At 52.5% G+C, this 24,974-nt stretch overlaps 1 protein-coding gene across 1 annotated transcript; it reads right to left on the bottom strand.

Moving 5' to 3' along the window:
• TRAP1 (TNF receptor associated protein 1) lies at window positions 1-23,548 on the bottom strand. The gene is made up of 18 exons (XM_063414233.1): window positions 23,415-23,548; window positions 18,856-19,023; window positions 17,702-17,784; window positions 16,961-17,101; window positions 9,902-9,973; window positions 9,066-9,226; window positions 8,122-8,231; window positions 7,867-7,940; window positions 5,422-5,577; window positions 5,011-5,131; window positions 4,817-4,886; window positions 4,508-4,655; window positions 3,845-4,030; window positions 2,643-2,781; window positions 2,102-2,187; window positions 1,451-1,596; window positions 1,046-1,118; window positions 1-799 (listed from the first exon to the last, which is right to left on the bottom strand). Exons 1-18 carry the CDS (start codon window positions 23,494-23,496, stop codon window positions 698-700), a joined length of 2,118 nt encoding a protein of 705 aa, XP_063270303.1. The 5' UTR covers window positions 23,497-23,548; the 3' UTR covers window positions 1-697.
• Window positions 23,549-24,974: the final 1,426 nt, after the last annotated feature.

The following is a 24,974-nucleotide window of genomic DNA, read 5'->3' as shown; positions in this document are numbered from 1 at the left end:
TGGAAAACAAGAACTGTTTATTTATCATAAATACAGATCAGCTAGGTGTGCAGTTTATCCCACAGACTCTCCAGAAAGCCACACAGTGGAAAGCTGCCTCCCAGTTACTTCCCTTTTCCCACAATATTAGGATGAACTCACTTATCCAGCAGCTCAGTGATCTTTTCTGCCATGGGATTGCACTGACACGTTCCACCAAGAGTATCTGTGTCTGCCAAAGCTGCCTCACGCCAGCAAACTCCTGCCTGGTCAGACTTGGAGGTTTCTTAACTAGTTAATTAATTCTTCCAGTGCTTGTTCAGAGCACAAAGGTACACAAGGATTTTGTGGACAGGGGGGTGTATTCTCAGACCTGATTGGGAATTTTGCTGCCAACATCTGTTCTGAGAAAGGCCATTTTTAGAAACAGTATGAAGCGAGGCTCTTCAGGTTCATGTCCAGAATTTGAGCACATTATTTAAGGAACAACATCTGGATTTTGTCCCCACTAAAAGCACTGAACTTTGAACAAGCTGATGATGTGGGATCTGATAATTAAAGGTGGCTCCTCTCCGTGCAGGGAGGGCTGGATGTCCCCAGCATTGTCCCTGCCCTCTGCCCATGAACCTGTGCTGGACAGTGCCTGCAAGCAGCTGCTGAGAGTGGCTGTGCCTGAGGCCAGAGATCAGCACAGAGCTCATCCTTCAGTGCTGGGGGCTCAGTTCTTCTCCAGGATTCTGGTGAGGAGTTCGTTCAGCCGGTTCACCATTGGCCTGGGATCCTCATTCAGTCCTGCTGCGATCATGGCATTCTCATAGATCTAAAAAGAAAGCACTAAATAAGCACCAAAGCAACCTGTCTGAGGGAGGAAAGGAATGGCACTGTCCAGGACCTGCATGCTGAGACCAAGAATGTCTTCTAGGGCACCTGCTAGGGAAACAGGGACCACAAGTCCCAGAAATACCCAGGGACCACAGAAGGATGTGACCCTGTTTCCTGCCATGCACAGTCTGCAGGCTGGTTCTGGGAAGGATGGTGCTGCTTCTGCAGAAGGTCTGGCTCTCACCTGGTCGAGCAACATCTGGGCCAGATCAGGCTGACTGTCCTTCAGCTCGCTGAGCTTCCTAATCAGAGCATGCCTGTAAGAGAGACACCAACACTGAGACTTGTGATTTAGGACACAGTGAGAAGTTTATTTCCAGAATGAGCAGCTAAGTCACAGTGGGTCACCAAAGTCAAATCCCTTGCTCCTGGTTCTGGGGGCTTCTCTCTTCTCTCCCATCTGTCCCTGTAACCCCCATGGTCCCCAGAGGGCTGGACACTCTGTGTGGGGGCCTCATGCCAAAGGTGTCACACAGCCCCATAGATTAAGGCTGTGTGGCACCGAGTGCAGCCTTACACCGCCTCCTCTCTGCCTCCACTTTGAGAGGCTGCTGTGTCCCAGGGCACGTGCTGGTGTGTGCCCCCTTACCCTGTGTTGATCTCCAGGGTGGGCTGCAGGAGCTGGGCTCGCTCCTCCTGGGTCTTGGCCAGCTGCTGCATGCGCAGGAAGTGTCGGGCGGCGCCCATCTCGAGCACGGTGATCATGGCCGGGTGCGTGTCCAGCCGCGTGGTCACCTGCGGCACACGCACCCGTCAGGGCAATGCACGCGTGAGAGGTGGGGACACTGAGCACTGGGCAGTCTCCTCAGCACAGATCCACACCAAGCCTCCACACAACTCATTCCCATCCCACAGGAGCTGCCCAAACCAGCAGGAAAGAGGGGGGCCCAAATGGCCCTGCAGTCCACAGGCTGCAGCTGGACCCAAAGCCTTCCCTGCCAATACATCTTTCTAGTCCACAAGCAAGAGAAGTCACCAGCCTGTTCTGGTAACCTGAGCATCGACTGCAATATGGGCTTTGCTCAATACACATTGAGATGTGGTTCACACTGACCATCCAATGACAAATGCCATCATCTGCACCATTTGCACACAGGAGGCACAGAGAAGTAAATGACTTCCCACAAACTCCAAACAAAAATCTGTGGCAGCAGATCCCCAACAGCCTATCATCTTTTTTCCCTAGATTGTTACCTCTGTGGGTCTCCTGTACTCAGTTACGCAGACACAGAACACCCACCTTCACTCCAGTGACTCGAGAGCCCAAGGCGTTCCTCATCCAGGCCATCAGATCCTCAGCCTCCTTCTCTGTCAGTCGGTCTCCAGCTGGCAGGGAAAGAGGGCACATCTGAGCATGCATCTATTGTGTGCAACGGACAGTGAGCTGAGTTTCCTCACTTCCATTTGTCAGTTCTCTTGCGGGAACAGGAGTGCAGCACCACTCAGCACACACCTACACATCCTCATCCCAGATCGTGCCATACCTGGAGAGGGCAGGCTCATGCCTTGCTAGGGGCTGTCTGCCTCTGTCTGGGCACCAGATGTATGCGTGGGGTTGAAATAAGATCATGGCAACTCCACACATGACATTCCATTTAACTTTGATCATATGAGATGAAACAAATCTGCACAAACTCTAATTGCCTCAGACCATGAGAATGAGAGGGTGGAAGGCTCTTGCTCGGGAGCTGCAAGAGCAGGGGAGGACAGTGTCCCCTCACTGGCTGCTCAGGGTAGCAGGGCAGTGTGCAGCAGGAGGGGCCAGGGGAGCCTCACGGTACCTGGGCGGCTCTCCTCGAACTTCTCTTCCTTATAGTGATCAACAACAATGTCTGTCTCCACAGAGATCAGCTTCTTCTTGTCAAACTCCCGGAGATGCAAGAGTGTCAGCTCATCAAACTGCTCGTAGCAGAACAGCACCTGTGCCAGCGAAGGGACAGTAACACATTGTTTGGGATGGAACAGCATTCCCTCCTTCCCAGGGCAGCTCTGTACCAAACAGCAGCAGCAGCACACAGGAAACTCACAGGTTCAACTCCATAGTGGCTGTCACTCAGGGCCTGACATGAAAACAACCCTTGGAGGGATTTGTTACCCTTGGAGGGTGGCAGATCTGCATCTGAACAAATCCTGCTGCCCAGGGAAAGTGAGAACCAGCACTGATTCCAGTCCTGAGAGGGCCAGCTGCCTACAGAGGACAACTGTAACACCATTACAGCCCTGCACAGCAGCTCCCAGGCTCCTGCTCTGGGGTCCAGCAAAGGTAGGAAACAGACAGAAGAACCAGGTGTCTGTACAAGTACTAAATCACAGAATATAATTGTTGTGGGGGACCCATCAGGATCATTGTGTCCCGACTCTTGTCCCTGTGCAGCACACCCCAACAATCCCACCCTGTGCCTGAGAGCATTGTCCAAATGCTTCTTGGACTCAGACAGGCTTGGTGCCATGAGCACTTCCCTGGGGAGCCTGTCCCAGTGCCTAACATCTCTGGGTGAAAAGTGATATTAGGCACTCTTGATACCCAACCTAAACCTCCCCTGACTCAGCTCCAGCCATTCCCTTGGGTCCTGCCACTGGTCACAAGAGTGCAGAGATCGATACTCTGCTGCCCCTTGTAAGGATGCTGAAGACCACAGTGAGGTCTCCCCTCAGTCTCCTTCTCTCCAGCTGAACAGACCAAATGCCCTCAGCCACTCCTCATACAGCTTCTCCTCCAGACCCTTCACCATTCTCACAGCACTCCTAACAGCTGAATGTGGTTTTTCTTAACCTTGTTAAGAGTGTGTGACAGGTCCCTCCTGCCTCATGCCACAGCCTGAGCAGAGGCAGAGGGGGCCAGGCAAAGGCACCGCGCTGGCAGGGCTCTATCACAGACCTCACTGCCCTGCTCAGCTCTGAGAGCCAGCCCTGAGAGCCGGCCCCAGCCACTGCTGCAGCAGCTCAAGGTGCTCCCCTGGCTGTGGCACCACTGCTCACCCACCTCCATGTCCTTCTTCTTCATGGCCTCGAAGTAGGGGGAGTGCTCGGCCAGGTGCCGGTTGGGGGCACACAGGTAGTAGATGTTCCTGCTGCCCGCCTTCATGCGCGAGCTGTACTCGCTCAGGCTGGTCAGCTGCCCCGCGGGCAGCGCCGACGACTCGTACCGCAGCAGCTTGGCGATGTCCTCCTGCAAGAAACATGCTCCTGTGAGCTCAGCGCCCACACCAGCTCCAAGGACTCCCGTGCCTCTTGGCAGCCCTACAAAAAAGGCTCAGGGGATTCTGAACCCCTCCTTTCTTGCTCCAGATATTACAGAGGCAGAAAAGTATGCTAGACAGGATGTAGGTCAAGCTCTCCTGGAAATGGGAATTAGGCAGAAGATAGCAGGAGGGGAAAGCCCATCTCTATTGCCTCTTGTAGTTGACATTGCACCAGGAAGGGCTGACAACAGTGTGGGTACAGAGACTCTGCAGGGTCTCAAAATAAATGGGAAGCAGCACCCTCAGAAAGAGTGAAAGTTTAGGCACTAGAGAATCCATAGGTCTTGGCAGACCCAAGAACACAAGATATGGGCATGCAAGTTCCATGGGGAAGGAGCAGTCTCCCACATCACAGCTCAGGGTAATCTTTCCCATCAGCTGCAGAGTTTCAAGTCTCCTGGTACCTTGACATCCTGCTCTGCTATCGTGACAATCCCCTCTCTCATGAATACCCCGTACTCCTCAAAGAATTTGGCATATTTCTCAGGGTCCTTCTTGCTCTGGTCAATGAAGAACTTGATCAACCTCTTCTGCAAAACATCACGGAGCTTCCTGCAGAAGGAACAAGCCTTTTTAAGAACAGCTGCTAGAGCAAGACAAGACACTTTAGGTTAACATCTCTCTGTGCAGGGTTGCAGTGAGTCCAGTGTCCCCTTCCCCTCATGGCTTTACACCTTTTCCTTGTATCTCAGTCCAGAGATACTCTTGCTTACCTGATCAGGGCACTCTCCTGCAGCAGCTCCCTGCTGAGATTCAGGGGTATGTCCTCGCTGTCCACAACACCTGGAACACAGAGCAGCCCTTGAACAGTGATGCAAACACAAGTGCCAGGCTCAGGAGGGCAGCCTTTGCCTCATCCCTGTGGAAGCCACCATCCACACCCTGCTGTTCCTGGTCCCACACACACCTCTGAGGAAGCGCAGCCACTTAGGCAGGATGTCTGCAGCTTTGGTCTGGATGAGGATTTTGCGGCTGTAGAGGGCAACGCTGGAGCCCATTTCCCTGCTCATGTCAAACATGGATGGCTTCTGCAGGAAAAGAGACAGGAAGTAACACCAGCACTGTGCAGGGTACCCACATCACACTGTGATCTTCCTTACAATGCTGAGCCCAACTAGAGCTGAAATCTTGGCTCTCTTCCCTTAGGACCTCCCTGCTCCTGTTGTGGCTCCCAACCACCCTGTGGCACCCAGCCCACCGCAGAGATGCCACACTGGCTATTCCTTCCTGCAGCCGTATCTGCCTCCTTTCCCTAAGGAGCTCTCCCGCTGTCCCCTTTCAGAGCAGACATCCCACGCCCCCAGGGCAGCACACGCACTTGCTCGGGCACGTAGAAGATGCTGCGGATGTTGAGGGGAGCATCAGTCTTGTAGTGCAGGACGTAGCGGGGCTTGTCATACGCCTGCGCGATGAAGCGGTAGAACTCCTCGTGCTGCCACTCACCGATGTCCTTGGGCTCCAGCATCCACAGAGCCTGCGGAGCAGAGAGAGAACAGTCCCCATCAGCTCTGTGGCCTCCAGCATCCACAGAGCCTGCGGAGCAGCAGGGAGGACAGTCCCCATCATCTCTGTGGCCTCCAGGATGCCGGAGCAGGGAAACAGAACCTTTCAAACAGACTCTGCACAGCCTGGGAGCGAGGTGTGGCTCAGGCACGTTACCATGGACTAACAAACTACTGCCCCTCATCTGGCCTTGGGCCACCCCTCAGAGGTGACTCTTGCCCTGCAATATATATAGGGCATCTTTGTTTAGCCCAAAACAAAAGGGATTTGGCTAACCCCCTTAGCCTTGCACTTGACAATGGCCATCCTGGGCAGATCCCACAGCTCAGCTGACTGGCAGTACTGGTCAAGTCCACAAGGCCTGACCCGCAAGCAAAGGAAATGCAAAAGTGTAATTTAACCTGCCTGCCTCTGTGATGGCGGTCACTGTCTCAGCTAAGAGCTTGTGAAGCAGCTCCTGCACTGCCTGCTTTCTGCTGATTTGTTCAGCAGCCTGAGAGATTCGTTGGGAGCCACTGCAGGGTCACTGCTCCAGCACTGCTCCCCAGATGAACACATGCACTGAAGCCATGAGCTCCAGCTTCCACCTGCTGCTGCTCTGAGCCCACAGTGCTTCCTGAAGCACTCAGCCCATGCTCACAGCGTGTTTTAGTTTTCAGTACATCAGCAAAAGTCTTGAAATCTAGCAAAGATGAGGGACTCAACACAGAACTGTGTATTTCCAGCTGGGTGAAGCACATCTCAGTCACTGCCTCTCTTTGCCACTCGAGCCCAAACGAGACAGGAGTGATTTCTGGGGACAATACTAACATCCAGCCCACCCTCTTGAACCCAAGGGTTTCAGGTCCCTGGCAGCTCTGAAATGCTTAAGGATTCTTCTGCCTCAGAGCCTTGTTCCAGAGGTGGCTTCTCATTTCCAGCACACACAAGTGTCCTGGAGGGTTTGCAGGATCACAGGTAGGATTATGGACTCACTGGGAGCTAAGGTGTTCCACAGAAGTTGTCTTAGGAAAAGTGCTGCATTCTCAGGGGCTCACTTGTAGCTAACACTTATCCCAGTCAGACCAGAGAAGCCCCCAGCTCCATCCTGTGAGCATTCAGGAGCTCATCGAGGAGAAGCCCCACCAGGGAACCAACTGTGGTTCTGTTTGCAGTAAACTGATGCTGATGTGTGGAAAAACACAAACCCAAGACCCTGGATAAATAAAAGGCATGACATAGGAGCGTAATGAGAATAAAGCTGTTGCTGTAAATGAAAGGAAAAATGACTTTCTGATAAGAAGATAAAAGTCCATGACTCTATTAAGGGCATTTCACCCCTTGCTCTACTACTGCTCTTCTCCAGGGAGCCTGTTCAATTGATTGCCAGGTAGAGAGAGCAAACAGCTGTCTAAAGCTATTTCTGGTTTTGTAATTTAAGGGGCACAGCTAGAAAGCCTTTGGAACAGAAACACTATTATGCACGAATCCAAATAAATAATCAGTGACTAATAACACCAATTACAGAACTTTAGATAAATTAACATGGTAAGATGTTTAAGTACAGTCTTGAAAGTCTGTGCAGTCAGTGCCACATTCCAGGAAACAAAAAAGCCACACACATGCTCTCTACTTGCTCTCTTAGGTAAGAAAGCTTTAAACAATCAGAAGAGGAGATGCTGGAGAAAATGATTCATAGATTTCTGTTTTAAAGATAATTAATTTCTCCCAAGTGATGCCTGCAACTGGGCCAAGAACATCTGAGTAAAATGGATCTGGCTGCAGTATAATGCCAGTGGTCAGAAAATGCCAGCATGAAGCATTAGGAGCTCGGAATAAATCAGGCTGTGAGCTGAGCTGCTAAAAAACCCCAACCACTCCCTGGCAGTGGCTATTCCATCTAAGGGACAGAAAGAACTGCAGTGAGAGGTGTCAGCACACCAGCAATATGAGCAATCCCTACAGCACTAACATGTCACATGGCTTGAACAGAATAAGCATTATAAAGCACTGAAATAATAATTCAGGATAAAGGAAGATACAGATCTTGCTGATCTCCAAGAATTTTCCACAATAAATGCAAATAAGCTGTTGCAGGTATGACTTCAGCTGGGTTGGCTCCTTTTGTTCTAATTAACTGATCACCATAAGGTCTGTGATGTCCTGGACAATCCTCCCCTGATTTCCAGGGACAGCAGCAGCTTTGTGCTGTCTCCTGTCTCCAGTGGAGCATTACAGTGGTTCCTCTCCATGAGTGACCTGCATATGGCCTGCACCTCACCTGTAACGTGTTGATTCTTCTCCCATTGAGGTACAGGGGGAAGCTGATGAAGTTGCTGTATTTTGTCACCACCTCTGGAATGGAAAGAAGACACAGAAGGGTCACCTTTGTGGAAACAACACAGCAGGAATTCCCTCAGGAACAGCAGGTGAAAGGAGTTGCAGGAGAGGAAAAAAAACCTGTAAATTCCCCTCCCATCTGTGGGCACCAACAGACTCAGAGCCCCAGGTAACAGCATTCCCCTCCTCTACTCACCCTTGACTCGGTCTTCATTTGCAAACTCTTTGCAGTCTTCTTTGAGGTGTATAATAATCTTAGTCCCAGCCCTGACCCCAGATGCTTCTGCAATCTCAAACATCCCTGAACTAGGATTAGAAACAAACACTGTCAGTTTGTGCCTCAGGTACACCCAGACAGGACAGAGATATTGTCTGTTCAACTAAGAGCACACACAACACTTGAAGGCCAAGAGAAAAAAAAAAAAAGTCTTGAATGCCTGAATGCTCCTCATACCTCTGAGAAACCCCCCAAAACACGTGGCTGTTTTCCCCACAGAGACTCCACACCCAGGACACACTGCTCTGCAAAGACACTAGCTACTGAAAACCCAAACCAGTCTGGTGTCTCAGTTTTCACAAGAATTTAAATAATGTAGTCAATTCTTTATTCTGAAGAAATTCTAAGGGGATGCTGAGCTTGCCACCCTCAGAACCTCCAATTTCAACATGTCCAGCAGCCCACAGCTTTGCCATCACAGATGTTTGCATCTTCAAGCAAAGAGCAAAGGATGAGCACACAGCTGTGACCCACAGAGGAGCTGTGCCTGCAGACCCCAGCGCTGCACAAGCTCAGCTCTCTGCAGGTGCCTCGAGCCAGACCTCAGAGGATGATTAGACCAAAGAGGTGCAGTTTGTCCCTGTGCTGTGGGACATGCTGGGCTGACTGCCTGCCAGCAGTGATGCAACAGGAGAGGCAGGAACTCTGTCCACAGCATGCCTGCTCTGACAGACCAACCCTGTCCTTGCAGTTCCCACACAGGCACACTTGGCCATGCTTTTTTACTGTGTATAACTTGAGCAGGACCTAAACCAGTCAGCCAGGTCCTGAAAGAACACACAAGCCCTGTCTTTGCAGAGCTTTCAGGCCATGCCTGGTCTGGACACAGCCCCCCATGGTGCCACCCCACTCTGCAGCCTCACCCATCGGATGACCAGTGGTAGCCCGGGCTGCCCGGCTCTGCTGACTGTGAGAACACCTCCACTTTATCAGCCACCATGAAGGCTGAATAGAAACCCACTCCAAACTGGCCGATGATCTTACTGCTGGCTTCAGCTTGGCTCTGCAGAGCTTCTAGAAAAGCCTGCAGGAACAAAGGAGACACAAACCAGCACACAGTGACTTCAGGTATTGCTGGAGGTTGTGATCAGTCCCCAGCTGGGCTCCTCAGGCACTGCAGCCTGGCAGTCCAGCACCCTCACCCCACGCTCCTGCATCAGTGCTCTCAGGAGGTTCCCAAGGAAAAGGGTTCCTCCACAGGGACTGCACCTCTGGGAAAGGGGAGCACTGCTTAGAGCAGTAAAGGGAAAACAAGTGAGAGCTCAGTCAATCAGGAGCAGGAAACCCCTTAAAATGATGCCTCCAGAAATGAAAACAAAAATCAGGTACACATGTACAACACCTTGCTGTGAGGACAGAGCTGCTGCTCCCCTGGACACGGGGTAAATGCCAAGTGGGTGCCCCTCTGTAAGGATGGCTGGGCAGGAGGGTGTTTGGAGTGAGGGCAGTGGTGCAGCAGTGCTGCACACAGGGGCCATCAGCACTGGGCTCCCTGGGCCTCCCACAGCACAGCAGAGGCCACTGAAAGCCAGAAGACCCCACAGAAAGGTTTCACCTTCCAAGAGGGGTGTACTTTCACAGCTGGGCTGAGGGCCAAGGCACAAAACAGAATGAAAAATTACTGGGAGAACAAAAGTGGTTGTAATTGGAGAAGAGGTTTCTAAGGGAGGGAGGAAGAAAGGTCCTCATCCCAAGTTACCTTTGAGCCTGATCGAGCAATGGTACCAAGGTTAGAAACCAGCTCCTCCTGGGTCATCCCAATACCTGTGTCCTGAAAAGAAAAAGCAATTGCAGCTGAAATATCAGTAGGGAGTCATTGCTCCAGCAAACAGCACCCAAGTGCCTCCATACCTCCAAGTCCCACTCTCCTTCCCCTCTAGCAGTAAATCCAGCAGCAGACTTCCAGCTGTGACTCCTGCCCATGGCCAGGAACACAGACTCAGAGGGCACAGAGCTCCAGGGGCAGCCACAGCTGCCCACAGACCACCAGAAAGCTCAGAGACTCTGGCCACTTCTCAAGGCAAGACAACACCACACCAGAACAGGCTGGATTCTACATCCCTCTGAAAAGCACAGGATGGCAGTGCAGGAAAGAGATGCCAACCCAGCCATGGTCCCACAGTGCAGATGTCAGGCACAGAGACACCCTCCATTCCTCAACTGGTCTGAGGGGGAGTTGAGGAGCAGTGAGAAGCAGCTTATTTGCAATCTGCAGATTGTGGAACTGATGCACCAACACTGGGAGTCAGCAGCAGAGCTGCAAATCCCTGACCCCTCAGGTAATGCAGACCCGTGTCTGCAGGCACCACAGAAACTGATCTCCATCTGCTCTGCCTTTCCTCCCTTCTTCTCCCCCTCACCCTGTGCTCCATGATGTGAGTATGAAGCTGTCAACATCCAGGAGAGCTGGGCATTGCATTCCCATGGGAACAGCCTAACCCCAGCCAAAATACAATGCCCAAGCTTCAGAGGCACACAGCTCCTTGTCATCCCCAGGTTATTCCAGAATTGCACTGCTGCATGCAGATAAACATCTCCCTGCAGCTCACACAGCTCAGGCAACACAGCCTGCAGCAGCACCACCCAGAAAAGACTGCAGTAAGTCTCAAGCCTGGCTGCAACTTCAATTTGCATGACAAATTGAAGGTAACAGCAAACCCCAGCTAGAAATGGCCACAATCTCATACAGGACCCCAGCAAAAATCTTTCCCATTTTGTTGTCCAATGTGTTTTCAGACTTTCTCCACACACATTCTCCACAGGAGCAAAGGGCAGGCTACTGCCCTCCAGGATGCCACTCCTGAGAAAAAAGTGCCATTCCCCCTCCCAAATCCCAGCAGCTTCTCTGACTGACACAAGCATCCCAAGAAGCCACTGTTACATGTTCTGTGAGCCACTCTCTGAGGTGAAAAGTAGCCAAGTGAGATGTGATTCTCATTCCCATGATGAATTCAGCTCTACCTGAGTACCTGTGAGCGTGGTTATTGCAACTGACAGCAGCTGGCACATCCAGAGTGGGCTCACACATTCCCAGTGCCTTAGCAGGGGTGGGATTTGGTGTGCAGGGTCAGCAAAATCAGCAACAATAGAGCTGGCAGCTGCTAGGTGGCTCGGAGGTGAGGTGCCACCCCATGGAACATTTACTGGGCTTATTTCTACCAAAGTAAGTTAATGTCAGTATGTATTTCTTCATGTAGTGTTTAACTGCACTGAAGGATTGAAGTGTTCAGCTTGTGAGGTGCCATGTGGGTACGAGATTTTCCTGCACCCCCACAAGTCACGGCACAGCAATCCTTCCCCTTGGTTAAATACAGTGAGGCCAGTCAGCCCACTTGGCTGAGAAAAGGGATGATGCCCAGTAAGACCTCAACAGCGAGAGATCAAAAGCCAAGAAAAACAAACAGCGTATGGCAAAATCTCAGGAATCTGACATGGTCCCTTCCCCCAGGGAAGAAAAAAACAGAAAGAACAGTTTTCAGCATCTGGTTCAGTTTTCCTTCATGCCAGACCCTGAACAGAACTCGGATCCTCTTCTATTTATAGCACAGCATGTCATTCCCAAATTCCAGTGTGTTAAAAAAAATACATCCTTACCCCATAAATTTATTTGGCTATTGAATTCCTAATGCCCTGCCAAACTTACTGCAGAATGCTTAATGACAATTCCTGGAGACTACTTTGATGAGGGTGAATCTCATGAACAAAGACAGCAGGGCTCAGAACAGCCCAGATGCTGACAGGGAGAGCAGAAAGCAAAGATCCTGGCAAAGCAGACATTCCCTACTGCAGAAAACACCTGGGTGGATTAGGATGAAAACACCATCAAGATTCAACCCATCCTTGCCATGTCCACATTTCCTGCAGCTGCCCTTTGGCTCCCTTCACTGCATGGAGCTGCTCAGGGGAACAGGAATAAAGCAGCAGCAGAGGAGAGATGGGAGCTGAGCTCTGCAGAGCAGGAACTCTGCAAGTCATGGAAAGCAACTGAACCTGCCCATGAGCAGCACATCTCAGACTGGACCCACACAAGTGCTGGCAGCTCCAGGTCCATGAAATCCAAGGAAGCAGCTGGTGGAACTTCTACTGCCCCTCACATCCTGCTCTGTGCTGCACCAGCTGCTGCTCGGCCACTGGGCGTCTTCAGCAGGAACCACCACAGCATCACACAACCCCTGCAAACACCTCCACCCAGCCTTTGCTCCACCATCAGCATTACAACTTCCCTTCCCCTGCACACACTGCTAGCCCTGCCTTCAGCCTGCAAGAAAAGCTTTATCAGGCTGACCACAGCCACAGCAGAGTTATTTGTAACAGCACAAAGCAAATTGTACGTGGGGCTTCTCAAATTACAAAATATGAGGGATATGCTCAGAGTGTCATGTGCCAAATGTTTCTCTGCTACTAGGAGAGACCAAGACACAGAGTTCAGTGCACTGCCCCTTCATTAGCTGAAGGTTAATTACAGAAGAACCACCACCTCCTCACCTGGGTGAATTTCTCCTCTGGTACTTCTTAGGGTGCAGAATAAAAATCCTCCCCAAACCACCCCCTACAAAAGACAACAAAGAGGCTGCAGACCTTCAGACTATGAATAGCTGGTGGCCACAAGTGTTAAACTAAACTCAGTAACATCTACCACAAAGAGACATCAGCTGAACGTTGTTTTTAGCACCATTTTCTGTGTGGACACCTCCAAGGTACCAAAGCTGTTGCTGACTTGCACCTTTGTGCCTCCTGTGCCCTTTGCTCTAACCCAGTGGTGAGGGTGCTGGATGTTTGCAGAGACCTGCTGTGTAAGATTAGTTAAGCTTTGCTCATTAGCTGAGTCCAATTTAAAGTACTGCAGAGCTTCCTTACACCTAACAACCCATTAAGCAGCCATTAACTGCTGCCTCTGCCATGACTCCATCGGAAGGAATGCTCCCAGCTAGAGGTACCTGGCTGAACTATTGTGTCTTTCACGTTGCTTTGTTGCAAAACAAACACTTGAAACATTTATTTCAGTGTAAAACCTTAACGGGGCATCAGAAGAACTGTCTATATTATAAAGACATGCTGCTTTCCCCAGTTGATAAGGTAATAAAATCTCAGAATGTCTGGTTAGCAAATGTGCCCACTGTTATTTCAATACCTTGATTAAAGACTTAAAATTCTCAAGACCAGAACAGCAGCTGCACTAGAGCAATGTTCCAGTTTAGAATCATTAAAACATCTGCAGCAGCAGCAACCAGCAAAATAAAACTGATGCCTGTGAACACAAGGTAATCTTGGTCAGGTACATGGAAGTTGTCCAAAGCAGAGAGCCTGAGCTTTCCTTTGCAAAACCACAGGCTTGGCCTCCACCCATCCAGGTCTAAAAACCTGCTGTCCAGAAAAGTACTGCCTTTCTTCCACTCTGAATTTCTCATTTTTATATAGGATATGCTTTTATTCTACCACGAAGAGAAATGAAAGATTGTGCATTTCCTTCCTTGGGCCATAGGTTATTTGAGATGTGTTTATATTTCTGGGTCCTGGGCTTATTTGTTAAAGATGATGCAACCACTGGAAGCTGCAGCCCATCCCTGCAATCTGTGGCACATTTCTGTAGTTTTAATTCCACCTAAGACTTGCTAAAGCACTGCCAGATTTACCCCTCTATCTCCAGCTGTCCCTCTCCTCCTTCCTCAAGCCCAGGTGACACAGATGCTGCAGTGCAGGGCACCTCTCTGCTGCAGCCTCCACAGGGAGGGGGACCTGCTCCCCACCTGCCCGAGCTCTGTGGGACACAAGGGTGCACCTGCACCGACTGCCACAGCCCAAACAGCCCAGTCCTTGTTACAGGCTCTTTGGTGAGGCAGGAGAGAGCTGCTCAGCGACACAGGAGCTGTTGCAGGGAGGAGTGGTGCTTGCAGTCATTTTAACTCCTCCCAAACACAGCAAACTGGTGATTTTGTGGCTTCACAGACACTGATTTTGGATGACGGCAACAGAGAGATGAAAGCCCAACAAAAGGAACTGAGCAGCCCAAGCTCTGGCAGCGACTCCGCTGCTTTCCCATGCTAGAACAGCAAGCACGCTCCCTCCCCCAGCAGAAGCAGCCATCAGCTCTGTAAACATTTCAAACCATTTCCTCTAAACTGTCCTAGCCCTAAATTAAGCACCGGCAAGGAGCAGGGCTGCAGCCCCGAGCTCACACATCACCGCCAGGCGCAGCAGCACGGCTGAACTGCACAGCTCCAACAGCAGCACGGCACAGCCAAGCCCCTGTCCCCTGCCTGTCACCTGGTGCAGGTGCTCACAGAGCCCTGGGGTCTGTCAGGGGCTCTCTGTTCCCACCTCAAAGGGTCCAAAACCACGTTGGTGAAGGCTCAGCACGCACAACTGCAGAGCTCTGCAGAGCTGTTCTCACTGGAAACACACCCCCCACATTTTCAAATGGATTTTCTTAAGCACTCTGACCTTGCAGGCTGTGGCTGCTACAGATGGAGCTGTCCTAGAAACACAAGGCAGTTTTCAAAGGGATGGAGGAAATGGTAGAATTTGCTAAAACAACAGGACTTTGGTGAAGGAAGCAAGGTGATGGAATTCAGTCAACACGTCCATTAGCAGATACTACACTGCAATGCTTAGGTGGAATATTTCTGAATGAGGACATCCTATCCAAATCCTGAGTCTTCTGTGCTTATGACTGGAATTCAGTCCTGGCAGAGAACAAGGAGAACTGCAGCCACTGAACGGAGATGAGTATAGTCCTATACCAGATCTACATAATCCCCCACGAATGTGCCCATAACAACCATCACACATTACAGACCTGCCTTTACTCAGCTCACTGAGACACAAAGAGATGCTACAAGACTTTGAAGACAAGGGGAGAGATTCAGCAGAGCCTGAGGCACAGAGCAGCACGATCTGAGGAGAAGGATCCAGGGGTCAGAGTGAGCCAATGGGACCTTTCTAGGAATAAAAAAGGGGTGACCATTGCTACATGTCATGTATGAAGGACCTGCTGCCTCTTTTTTGGTAGGTCCTAGTGGGTACAGAAAACAAAACAGTGGCTCAGGGAAGATCCGTCTCTGCCTCAATCACTGCAGCAAGCTTTCTTTCACCTTTGCATTCCTGAAAGGCATAGAAATGTTCTGAATGACACTTGTTCACAGTAATCATTATATGCAGTTTGCTTCTTCAAGAAGTTATAAATAACCCCCTGACTGGAGGTAAGGAGCTTTCGGCACTCTGGAGAAGGCAAAGCTATTAAAGAGATTGGAACAGCGTTGTTCTCGCTGCTCCCCACAGCCCAGGACTGCTGCAGTTAAAAGCTTCCTAGTTAAGACTCATTTAATGGCATTAGAGAGGCACTGACAGCCAGGCAGGGGGTTATAAAAAGCCCAATCCCTAACCCACCTAACTGGGATGGCATCAGAGGCACCCTGCACGGTGGGCAAGCAGCTCTCCAACCAAACTGCCAAACAAGGGGAGAGCTTCCACAGCGAAAGGGCACGAGAGGTGACAGTGTCTTGATGAAGTCAGATGCTTCGTGTCCACTACAATCTCAAAAGGAAAGATGAGAGGCAGGAATGACCCCCCTGCCTGGGGCTAAGCCATGGCTCCTTAAACAACTGGTGTTACACAGGAGTCAGAAAACTGTGACAGGAATAGCAAAGCCCTTCACCATGGTTTGAGAATCTCTGCTCAGTGATTGTGTTGCCCACTGACAAGTACTAACTTCCCCATGGCAACTGCAGCACTCGTTCTTCCGAGGAACAGAAATATAAAATATAAAATATAAAATATAAAAAAATTGGCAGTCTCCAACAGCCCCCTGTGCTTTTGTCCCACGTGAAAAATATCAGCCTGTGTGCTCTGACAGTGCCACATCTCCCCTGGACCTGCCATGGTCACTCAGGGCCTGCTTCATCCTCCTCCTTCTCCTCTGCTCTCCCAGCAATGTCCACAGCTACACTCCTGGATGACACAGCTCCACTAGGAAAATCACCAGTTGCCTTCCTAACGTTAGGAACTCTGCCAAGAAAACACCAGAACTGGGGCTCAGCCTCCCACCCTGGACAAGAGCCACGGGCAAGATCAAAGTACAGAGAGAAAGCCCAGCTGCACTTCCCTCCCCACACTGAGGCCCACAGGTGACTGCTCTCACAGAATGTCTCTCCCCAATCAGCATTTTGTCACCAGCAGGGATAATCAAAACCTGGGCACAGGGAAGTGCTGTGCTACTGCCCTAATCTACAGCCCCAGCTGTGCCTGAGGGCAGAACCTCAGCATCAGCTGGACTCAGCCTGCCCTGGAGCAGGAAGAGAGAGAGACAGGAATGGGAAGTTCTTTTCACTACCCTGGCATTTCCCCTCTCACCCAGGAAAGGTCTGCAAGCAACCATGTAACACCTCAGACTTCAGGAGGTGCATGAAAACCTCCCCAAGGGTCAGGCAGGAGGAAACCACATTCACAACTTACCCACTAGAGAGAAATTCACACAACCTGGGAAGTGCACTAGGCAGGGGTACTGGGAGAAGACCTGCAGGTACTTCCCAATAGGGAAAGAAGGAGCAGCAAATTTTCCTACGGCTACAGGTGGGGAGCAGGTAACATTGCTGGTTTCTCATCAAATCCTGAGGTTACAGCCCCATGAATCAGAGCCCAGCTGAGGACAGAACATTCTCGGGCACTGTGCTGCTGCTCAGCTTCCAGTGACTCTTCACAGGACAAGGGCCAGCGACGAGAGCAGCAGGGAAGAGCACTCTGCTGTTCCCAAGGGAGGTACCTGGATGGTGATGGTTCCCTTCCCGCTGTCTGTCTGCAGGTGGATCTCCAGCTCTGGCAAGGCCTTCCCTTCTGTCATCAGGCGGTGCCGCAGCTTCTCCAGCGCGTCACTGCCGTTGGAGATCAGCTCCCGGATGAACACCTGGGGGGAGACACAGCCTGGGCCTGCAGCCCGGCCCTGCAGCCCGGCCCTGCAGCCCGGCCCTGCAGCCCAGCCCTGCAGCCTGCCCCTGCAGCCCGGCCCTGCAGCCCGGCCCTGCAGCCCGGCCCTGCAGCCTGCCCTGCAGCCCAACCCTGCAGCCTGCCCCTGCAGCCCGGCCCTGCAGCCCGGCCCTGCAGCCCGGCCCTGCAGCCCGGCCCTGCAGCCCGGCCCTGCAGCCCAACCCTGCCCCTGCACAGCACTCCCTGGGACCTGGCAGCTCACTGGCTCCCACAAACTAATTCCCAGCTCCACAGACTGTGTTTCCCCATTATCTGCCAGGAGAACAGTTTGTGCAAACACAATGTGAAACTGCAGAGGCTCAATGCTCACAGAGTCACTTGGGTATACCAACAAACTGGTTCAAAGACACATTTTCAATGTGTCTTAAGAAAACATCATTCAAAAAAGTCTGACATAAAAGCTCAGGACTCACTGGGAACTGAACAGTTATTTTCCCAGCTCAACCATTTTGGATGTATCCTTTGACAGAGACAGGGCTTTGCCAACAGAAAATCTCCCAGCAAGTTGTGTGTGTCTTACCTCTTTCTCTGAGTACAGGGAACGGGCAACAATGTCCAGCAGTTTCTTTGTTTCAGCCTGGAACTCATGTTTAGAGGCTGCACCTGGAAAAAAAGTTGGGGTTGGGGCTCTTCAGCTTGGAGAAGAGAAAGCTCAGGCAGCACTTAGAGCCCCTTCCAGTGCCTAAAGGGGCTCCAGAAGAGCTGGAGAGGGATTTTGGATAAGGGCCTGAAGTGACAAAACAAGGGGGAATGGCTTCCCACTGCCAGAGGGCAGGGTTAGATGGGATATTGGGAAAAAAATCTTCCCTGTGAAGGTGCTGAAGCCTTGGCACAGGGTGCCCAGAGCAGCTGTGGCTGCCCTTGGATCCCTGGAAGTGTCCAAGGCCAGGCTGGATGAACACATCCATACAGCCAGCCCTGCAGGCAGGGAGCTGTGCACAAGAAGAGAAACCTCCTCAGCTGAAAGACCATCCTTGGCCTTTTAAAAATAGCAAGAGGCATTAAAGAACTCCCTTCTCCTGCAAGAGAAAACTGAGAAAAGCCACAAATCCCACATCACCTCTGCCATGCCTTGCTGGTGAGGATGTACATCCCCCAGGGATGGGGTGATAGCAGCAGCCATTACATCAACCCCCCCTAAGGACCTCACAGCCTGGCAGTCTCAAAAGTACCTCCCAGGAAAACCACAGGGGCACAGAGTTAAGATGTTATTTCTGTGCTGGAATAACTCATTGCTCTGACTGCTTTAGAGCACCTCTCCCTGAGGCTGTGCAGAGCAATTCATTCTAGCTGGAGAGCTGACACCAGGACTCTCATCACACCTCCACGAGCCACAGCAATGACCTGGGCAGGCACAGCTTGCCTCTGGGACAGAAAATTCTTTTCACCCAATTCCAGTACCTGTGGAGCCTCCACACACACACACATGACCATCAACTGCCTGGCTAAGCCCATGGATGCAGTCTTCATGTCCTTGTTTCTCAGTAAAGGCCATTCTGACCTCCACACCCAGGTTTGGGGAGGTGATGGTGCAACACATTGAAAGGATGTGGTGAGCAGTACCTGCACTTCCTCCAGAGGCAGCAGCACTGCTGAGGAGAGCTCACCTGCACCACTCCTCGACCCAGGTGCACCCCAAGGGTGTCCCCACAAGACATCCATGCCCAGGCCCACCTTTCTTGTTCTCTGTGTTGCTGATGATGGTGTGCAGGGGCTCCTCCTCCTTGCTCTCTGCTGTTTGTGTGCTGTACATCCGGACAGCAGGAATGCTGGAGGCAGGAATGTTGTGCTGGAGGCTCCAGCGGTGGAGTATTTGCCTTTGCAGACATGCTGCTCCTTTTGCTAAAGACACAAGTGAAGATATTTCAATACACAAGTCCAGCACCAACAGAAGCACTCCTCAGAGGTCCCACCTAGGTAATCCCATGGGAGTTACACTGTCTGAACAGTTCCCTCACAATCCAACACCCACCATTCCCCTCCAGAATTGCCTTCACTGCATAAAAAGAGCAAGTTGCTACTTTGGCTCTTCTGAATTAAAATTTTATCCAGAAGATGACAATTAGCAGCTTTGCCACTGAATTAACCTGTCAGGCAGAGGCAGTCTGCAGCTTTCACTGCTATTATGTGGCTAAGTTAAAGACAACTCCCACATCACTGCCTGTGAAAATATAAATTGGCAATGAATATTTGGCCCTTGACTGTCCAAGCACAGGGATTACACCCCCCAACAAAGCTGGGTCCAGGGCAAGCAGCACATGCAGCAGCAGCAGAGCCACCAGTAACAAAATCAGTAGGGAAAATGGGACCAGTCAGGAAATGGCACAAGACCCCCTCAAGGTCAGGGATTCCCAGGTCTGCTCCTTTCATTATGCCCAGGTGAACCCAACAGTCTTCTCTCTGTTGGGGGATGAATCAAAGTCAAACCTGGTCACAAAAAGACCATTGCAGCACTACAGACCTCTGTCCAAAGCCTGTTCCTTGAGTGATTTCTGAACTGTTGGGAGAGTGGCCTGTGCCAGGGCAGGATCCCAGAGCGAGCGGACCTGACCCTGCAGCTGCCCTGGGGAAGGCAGCATCTCGGCCTCCCCCAGTCCTACAATGAACATGGACAGAGCTGGGAGGCAGAGGAGAGACCAAGACAGCCTGGAAAGAGCCAGGAGAACATGGATAAGCAGCAGAAGTGGCTGGAGGCAATGACAAGCTCAGGTTTTCCTTACAGCTCCCTCTGTGCCTGTTGGCTGTTTCATCCAGCAAGGGAAGGAAGCAAACCATACACCTGACATTGTCAAGGGGTCCTTTCTTTACATAACTGGGCACAAAAACACCCAAAGACTGAACCAAACCCCATTAGTATGGCAAGAGTCCCAATGCACAACTGTGACTTCTTTGGAAACAGCTTCCATGGCCATCCCCTGCCCTCCAGGCCAGCTGACATGCTGGGGGAGCTTGGCTCCCTCCTGAACCCTCCTCCACCTTGCCACAGCCCTCAAGTGAACTCAGCATTCCGGCCTTTTCACCAACACCCCTCATCCTCTAGCTCAGGCTCACTTCACAAGTGCTCTGCAAACCTCCTGCCCCCACAGCAGGTCCTACAGTCAGTGTGGCCATCAAGAACAGGGCTTCCTGCTCCAGCCCATCATGCTGGGCTCTCACTTGCTCCAGACCAGGTGAACAAGAACCCCTGAACTTTAACAGCACTTCTGTCTCCTGCACCTCATCCTCAAGAGCTGACAGAGGAGGCTGTCAGTCCTCGTTCCTCCTCCTCACAGAAAGCTTTGAATCAAGATCCACTTCTCCAGCCAGAAGCTTGAATGACTCCCCAGTCATTCTGCCCTTAAAGAAAAGAGCCCACAAATAGTTCTAAATGCATCTGAACACCTCCCACACACATAACTGTGCTCCCTGCGTCACCAGCAGCTCTGCCGCATTATCGCAGGACACGTTCTGGAACCTCCGTTCCACTGCCTGGGCTGGATTGTCTGCGAAGGTGGCAAGGAAAACAACCCGGGTGGAAAGCAGCAGAGCACTCACTGTCCTCTCCAGAGCCCCTCAAGCTTCAGAGGGGAAGGCCTGCAGCTCAGGGTTTATGAATTTTATTTATGCATTTACATCTTTTATACTCATTTAATGCTGGGTGCTGTAGGATACTGCTTTGGACGTAAGCACACACACATCACATTTCCCAAACAGCAGAAATAAAAGAGAGAATTTTGCTCCCTTCCTGACCCCAGGATCCAAAAAAGACACAGATCAGCAGCAGCTTAAAGCCTTAAGGTCACTTCTACCATCAAATGTCCAGGCAGCAAAGCCCCAGAGCCCCCACACAGGTCATCCCCCAGCCCAAGAACACCAGCTGACTCTAGAAACTACAGCTATTTATAATTTTATTTCTGGCTATTTATAATTGTTGATGTATTCACATTTTTTGCCTCCCTACCTCCAAAGCACAATAATAAATCACCACCCATCAGTTCGGAAGTTACTGTCGGATTTGTGCGACGTTTGGTCTCATCATCCTTAATTAACAGCCTGTCCCATGCCAGGGAGAGACACAGCTCATTAAATACAAGCTGCAGCATCTTCAGCCCATTTGCCTCTCCAGAGTCCTTGCCTGGAGCAAGGGAGCAGAAAAGGCTCCTGGCTATTCTGGGTATAAAACCACAATTATCAGCACACAAGAGCTGTTGAGAAGCACCTGCTGCAGTAACAGGTTATGTGCTACTCATAATGAGCCTCAGAAACGAATTCCTAAGCCCAGGTGACAGAGAAGGAATGGCTCCTGCCCCAGATAAGCACTGTGATGTGTTGGGGCAAATCAGGTCTTTTGATATCGAGTTAATCAAATGTAGAGTTCTACCACAGCCCACACCCCTTCCTATTCCCATCACTGCACCCTGAGAGATGGAAAAACCCACATTACTCCCGAATTCCACTCCTCTGTGATCCCAAGTGATCCTGTGCCCATGGGCACACTCACAGCAGAGACAAGGACCCTCAGGGGCTCCTTTCAATCCAGACACCAGGAAGCCTCAGTGACCCCCCAGCCAGTCCCTAAGGAAACAGCCTCCTCTGGAAACGCCACTGCAGGGAGCAGAGCCGAGCACCAGGCAGAGATCTAGGGTGGGAAACCCTGCACACAGCAGTCTGTGGCTCAAAACAAAAGAGAAGAATTTGGGTCAGCAGGCATTACCATACCAGCTCCAGGCCGGGCAGCCCTGGGAAGCTCGTGCAGGAAGAGCTCCTGCAATTAACACTCCCAGCTCAGCTCTCCTTACACAAAAGGGTCCCTAGCTGGGCACCAGGTCCCCGAGAATCTGGGGAGAAGAGATTCCCCGACTGACCCAACATCTCCTCAAAGGCTCTCCACCAGCTCCAGCCTCTGAAATCGTGAGAGCAGAGAGGAATCACTGCCAGCTCTGCTCGGTGAGGGAAGGGATGGCAGTCCCTGCAGCCTGGATCCAACAGAAAGGAAAACACCTCCTGCCCCTCCTTCTTTATCCCCACCCCACACAGCTTCAGCTCACTACTTTTTCCCTGAGGGACCTGAATGACAGGTTAAGGAATAAAACTCTGGCTCTGCTGGAGTGTGTCTAACCCACCAGAGGCAGCAGCTTTGTTCCCAGACATGGATGCTAACAAGTCTCTGGGGGTTTCTGTGGAGGAAGAGCTGGATTGCCCAGAAACACCCAAGTGGCACTCTGTGACACAATAAATCTGACAACACACCCTGAAAGTGACCCTGTTTGTCACACAATATCCTCTGTCACATTATCTCTTTGTAACCTGCAGGGAAACCACAGACCACACCAACACACACATCTGTCAGCTAGGGGCCACACGAGAGATCAGGAAACACAGAGCACAGCACGGGCTGCTGGCAGGAGACAGGCAGGGCACTCCTCACCACGCTTCAGTTAATGGCAACTCACAGCACATCTCCAGCCCACGAGGGCTTGACAAGGGAGCACATCCCATAGCCGAGGCCCCTGAGTCTGGATTTTCTTAGCACTCACGCCTTGAAACTTCAAGTGCACCTCTGGGAAATGCAAACTCTTTGGGCTCATCTGTAAAGTACTGACATGACCAGACAACAGCAACCCTGCTGCCTGCTGCTCTCATGCAGGTCCCTGGGCTGTGCAGCCTGTGTGAGCTGGGACATGATCTGAACGTGCTGTGCAGCCTGTGGGAGCCAGCAGGTACCCCTGGATGTCCTGCACACCTTACAAAGGCCAGGAGATGAACTGGGAGTGCTGCATGAACCAGGACATAAACATGGATATGGTGTATACCCCTACACGAGCCAGGACATGAACCTCACCATGTTACACGGTCTGAGCATGCTGTACACCCCGTGTGAGGCAGGACATGACCCTGGGGCCGCTGGTTGCCCTGAGCGCGCTCTCTGCCCGACACGAGCCCGCGCTATTCCCTGTACAGGCCCAGAATAACTCGCCCTCCCCAGGAAGGGGCGCTGGGCCTTCTCGGGTCACTTCACCGGGCTGTGCGCGCTGCTCCCGCACTGCCCATTCCGACTCTGCCGAGCGGCCACGGCCGGCACCAGCCGAGAGCGCCGGGGCTGCTGTGGGACACGGACCCTCCGCACCTCCAGAGGACGCACAAGGCCGAGCGCAACTCCGGGCAGGCGCGGCCGTCCGGGCCGAGTCATGCAAGTCCGGCCGCGCCCTCAGCCCGGGGCCCCGCGCCCCTCACGCCGCCCGTGCCCCCCTCACCTGCGGGCGGGCGCAGCCGGGGCGCGGCCCCGGAGCGCCGCAGGGCCGCGAGCAGACACCGCCCGCCCCGCGCCGCCGCCATGCCCGCGCTGCCCTCCCGCGGCGCCCGGTGATGACGTCACGGGGCGGGGGCGCGCCGAGTCCCCCGCGCGCGGGCTGAGCGTGACGCGCGAGCGGTGACGTCAGGCTGCCCCTCAGCCCGCGCGCGTGCTGCCCTGAGGGCTCCCCTCACAGCCCCCGGGCGACCCCCGGGCCGCGGGGCTCAGCCCCTCACGGCTCGGGCACAGTCCCCTCACGGCCCCTCCTGGAACCCCTCACGGAGGCGTTTCCAGGGCTCTGCCAGGAGGTCGAACGCCAAGCCCAGGACACGGCTTCCAAGCCGCTCCTGTTATGATGGTTAAAATCCCGTTCGCGTTTCTGAGGACCTGTTAGGAAAGGGAGTCAGACACGGGTTACAAACCCAGCCTCCTCTCGCTGTGGAGACACCCCTGCGGGTATCTCACAGTGAATGGCCTCGGGAGCCCGTTCCGCGGGACAGGCTGCGGCCGGGGCTGCGGCCGGAGCTCGGCGATCGCAGCGGGCACAGCTCGGGGCTCCCCCGTTTCCCCACGGAGGGGCTGAGGGCCGAGGAAAGGCTGCGTCGGGCTGGGAGCAGCCCTCAGGGAGCCCCTGAGTGCCACACCTCGGCCGGGCACCCTGCTCGACGCTGGGCCAATTGCTTAATATCTCATTCTTCCATTTCTCTGAAACGCCTCATCCCCCGGGGCTGTTTTAGCGTACATCATCGAGATCTAAGCGGCCGAGGTACTGCACAAAGGCTTTGGATGGGATGCGGGTGAGCAAGGAAATGAACCACTCTGGCGAGAGCCGACTTTGGAACGTGCATGAGACCAGAGCCTGGCCTCGATGAACAGCACAGCCAAAAATAAAAGATGGAGCAGATCTCTTTCGGTGAGCACTAACCACTTCCAGACCGAGGAGCTTTCGGGAGGGAACCGTGCCCACCGAACAGAGCCAGCTTTGTAATCCCAGGCCCGGGGGAGCTCTCTGGAAAGCTCCTGGAGCGATTCACTGGTGCTTGCAGCTGATCTTTTGGGACTACGCCGAGCCGAGCGATGTTTTGGAGGCTCATATCTAAGAAACACCCCCATGGAGCGGGGTTTGTGGGGCACTTGATGGTATGGATTAGGTGCAACAAACCCAGCACGAGCCTTTGCATCACTCTGACACCTTTCTGCTGGCTGCATTTCCACCTGGAACCAACTCCAGCCCTTCATCGAGATTCCCTGTGCTGCAGCCAAAACCAAAATGACTTCTGAGGCGGTTGCAAACACTTCCCTCCTCTCGTTGTGCTCGCTGCTACCTCCCGCTGACCCTACGGCACTCCTGAGAGCGACGCTGTGGCAGCGCTCTTGTACCTGCTGTGAAACACCTGAATCCTCCTCCTGCCTCTCCCTGGGTGTGCTTAGACCGTCAGCCATGAAGTGCGCTCCTGCAGGGATCGCAGGGGATCTCACACAGACCCTCCCTCGGCCCAGGCTCGTTTCTGTTATCGGGGCT

The sequence above is a fragment of the Prinia subflava genome, chromosome 17 (genome assembly GCF_021018805.1).
Source record: "Prinia subflava isolate CZ2003 ecotype Zambia chromosome 17, Cam_Psub_1.2, whole genome shotgun sequence".
NCBI lineage: Eukaryota > Metazoa > Chordata > Aves > Passeriformes > Cisticolidae > Prinia > Prinia subflava.
This window is presented reverse-complemented; position numbering and strand designations above follow the sequence as displayed.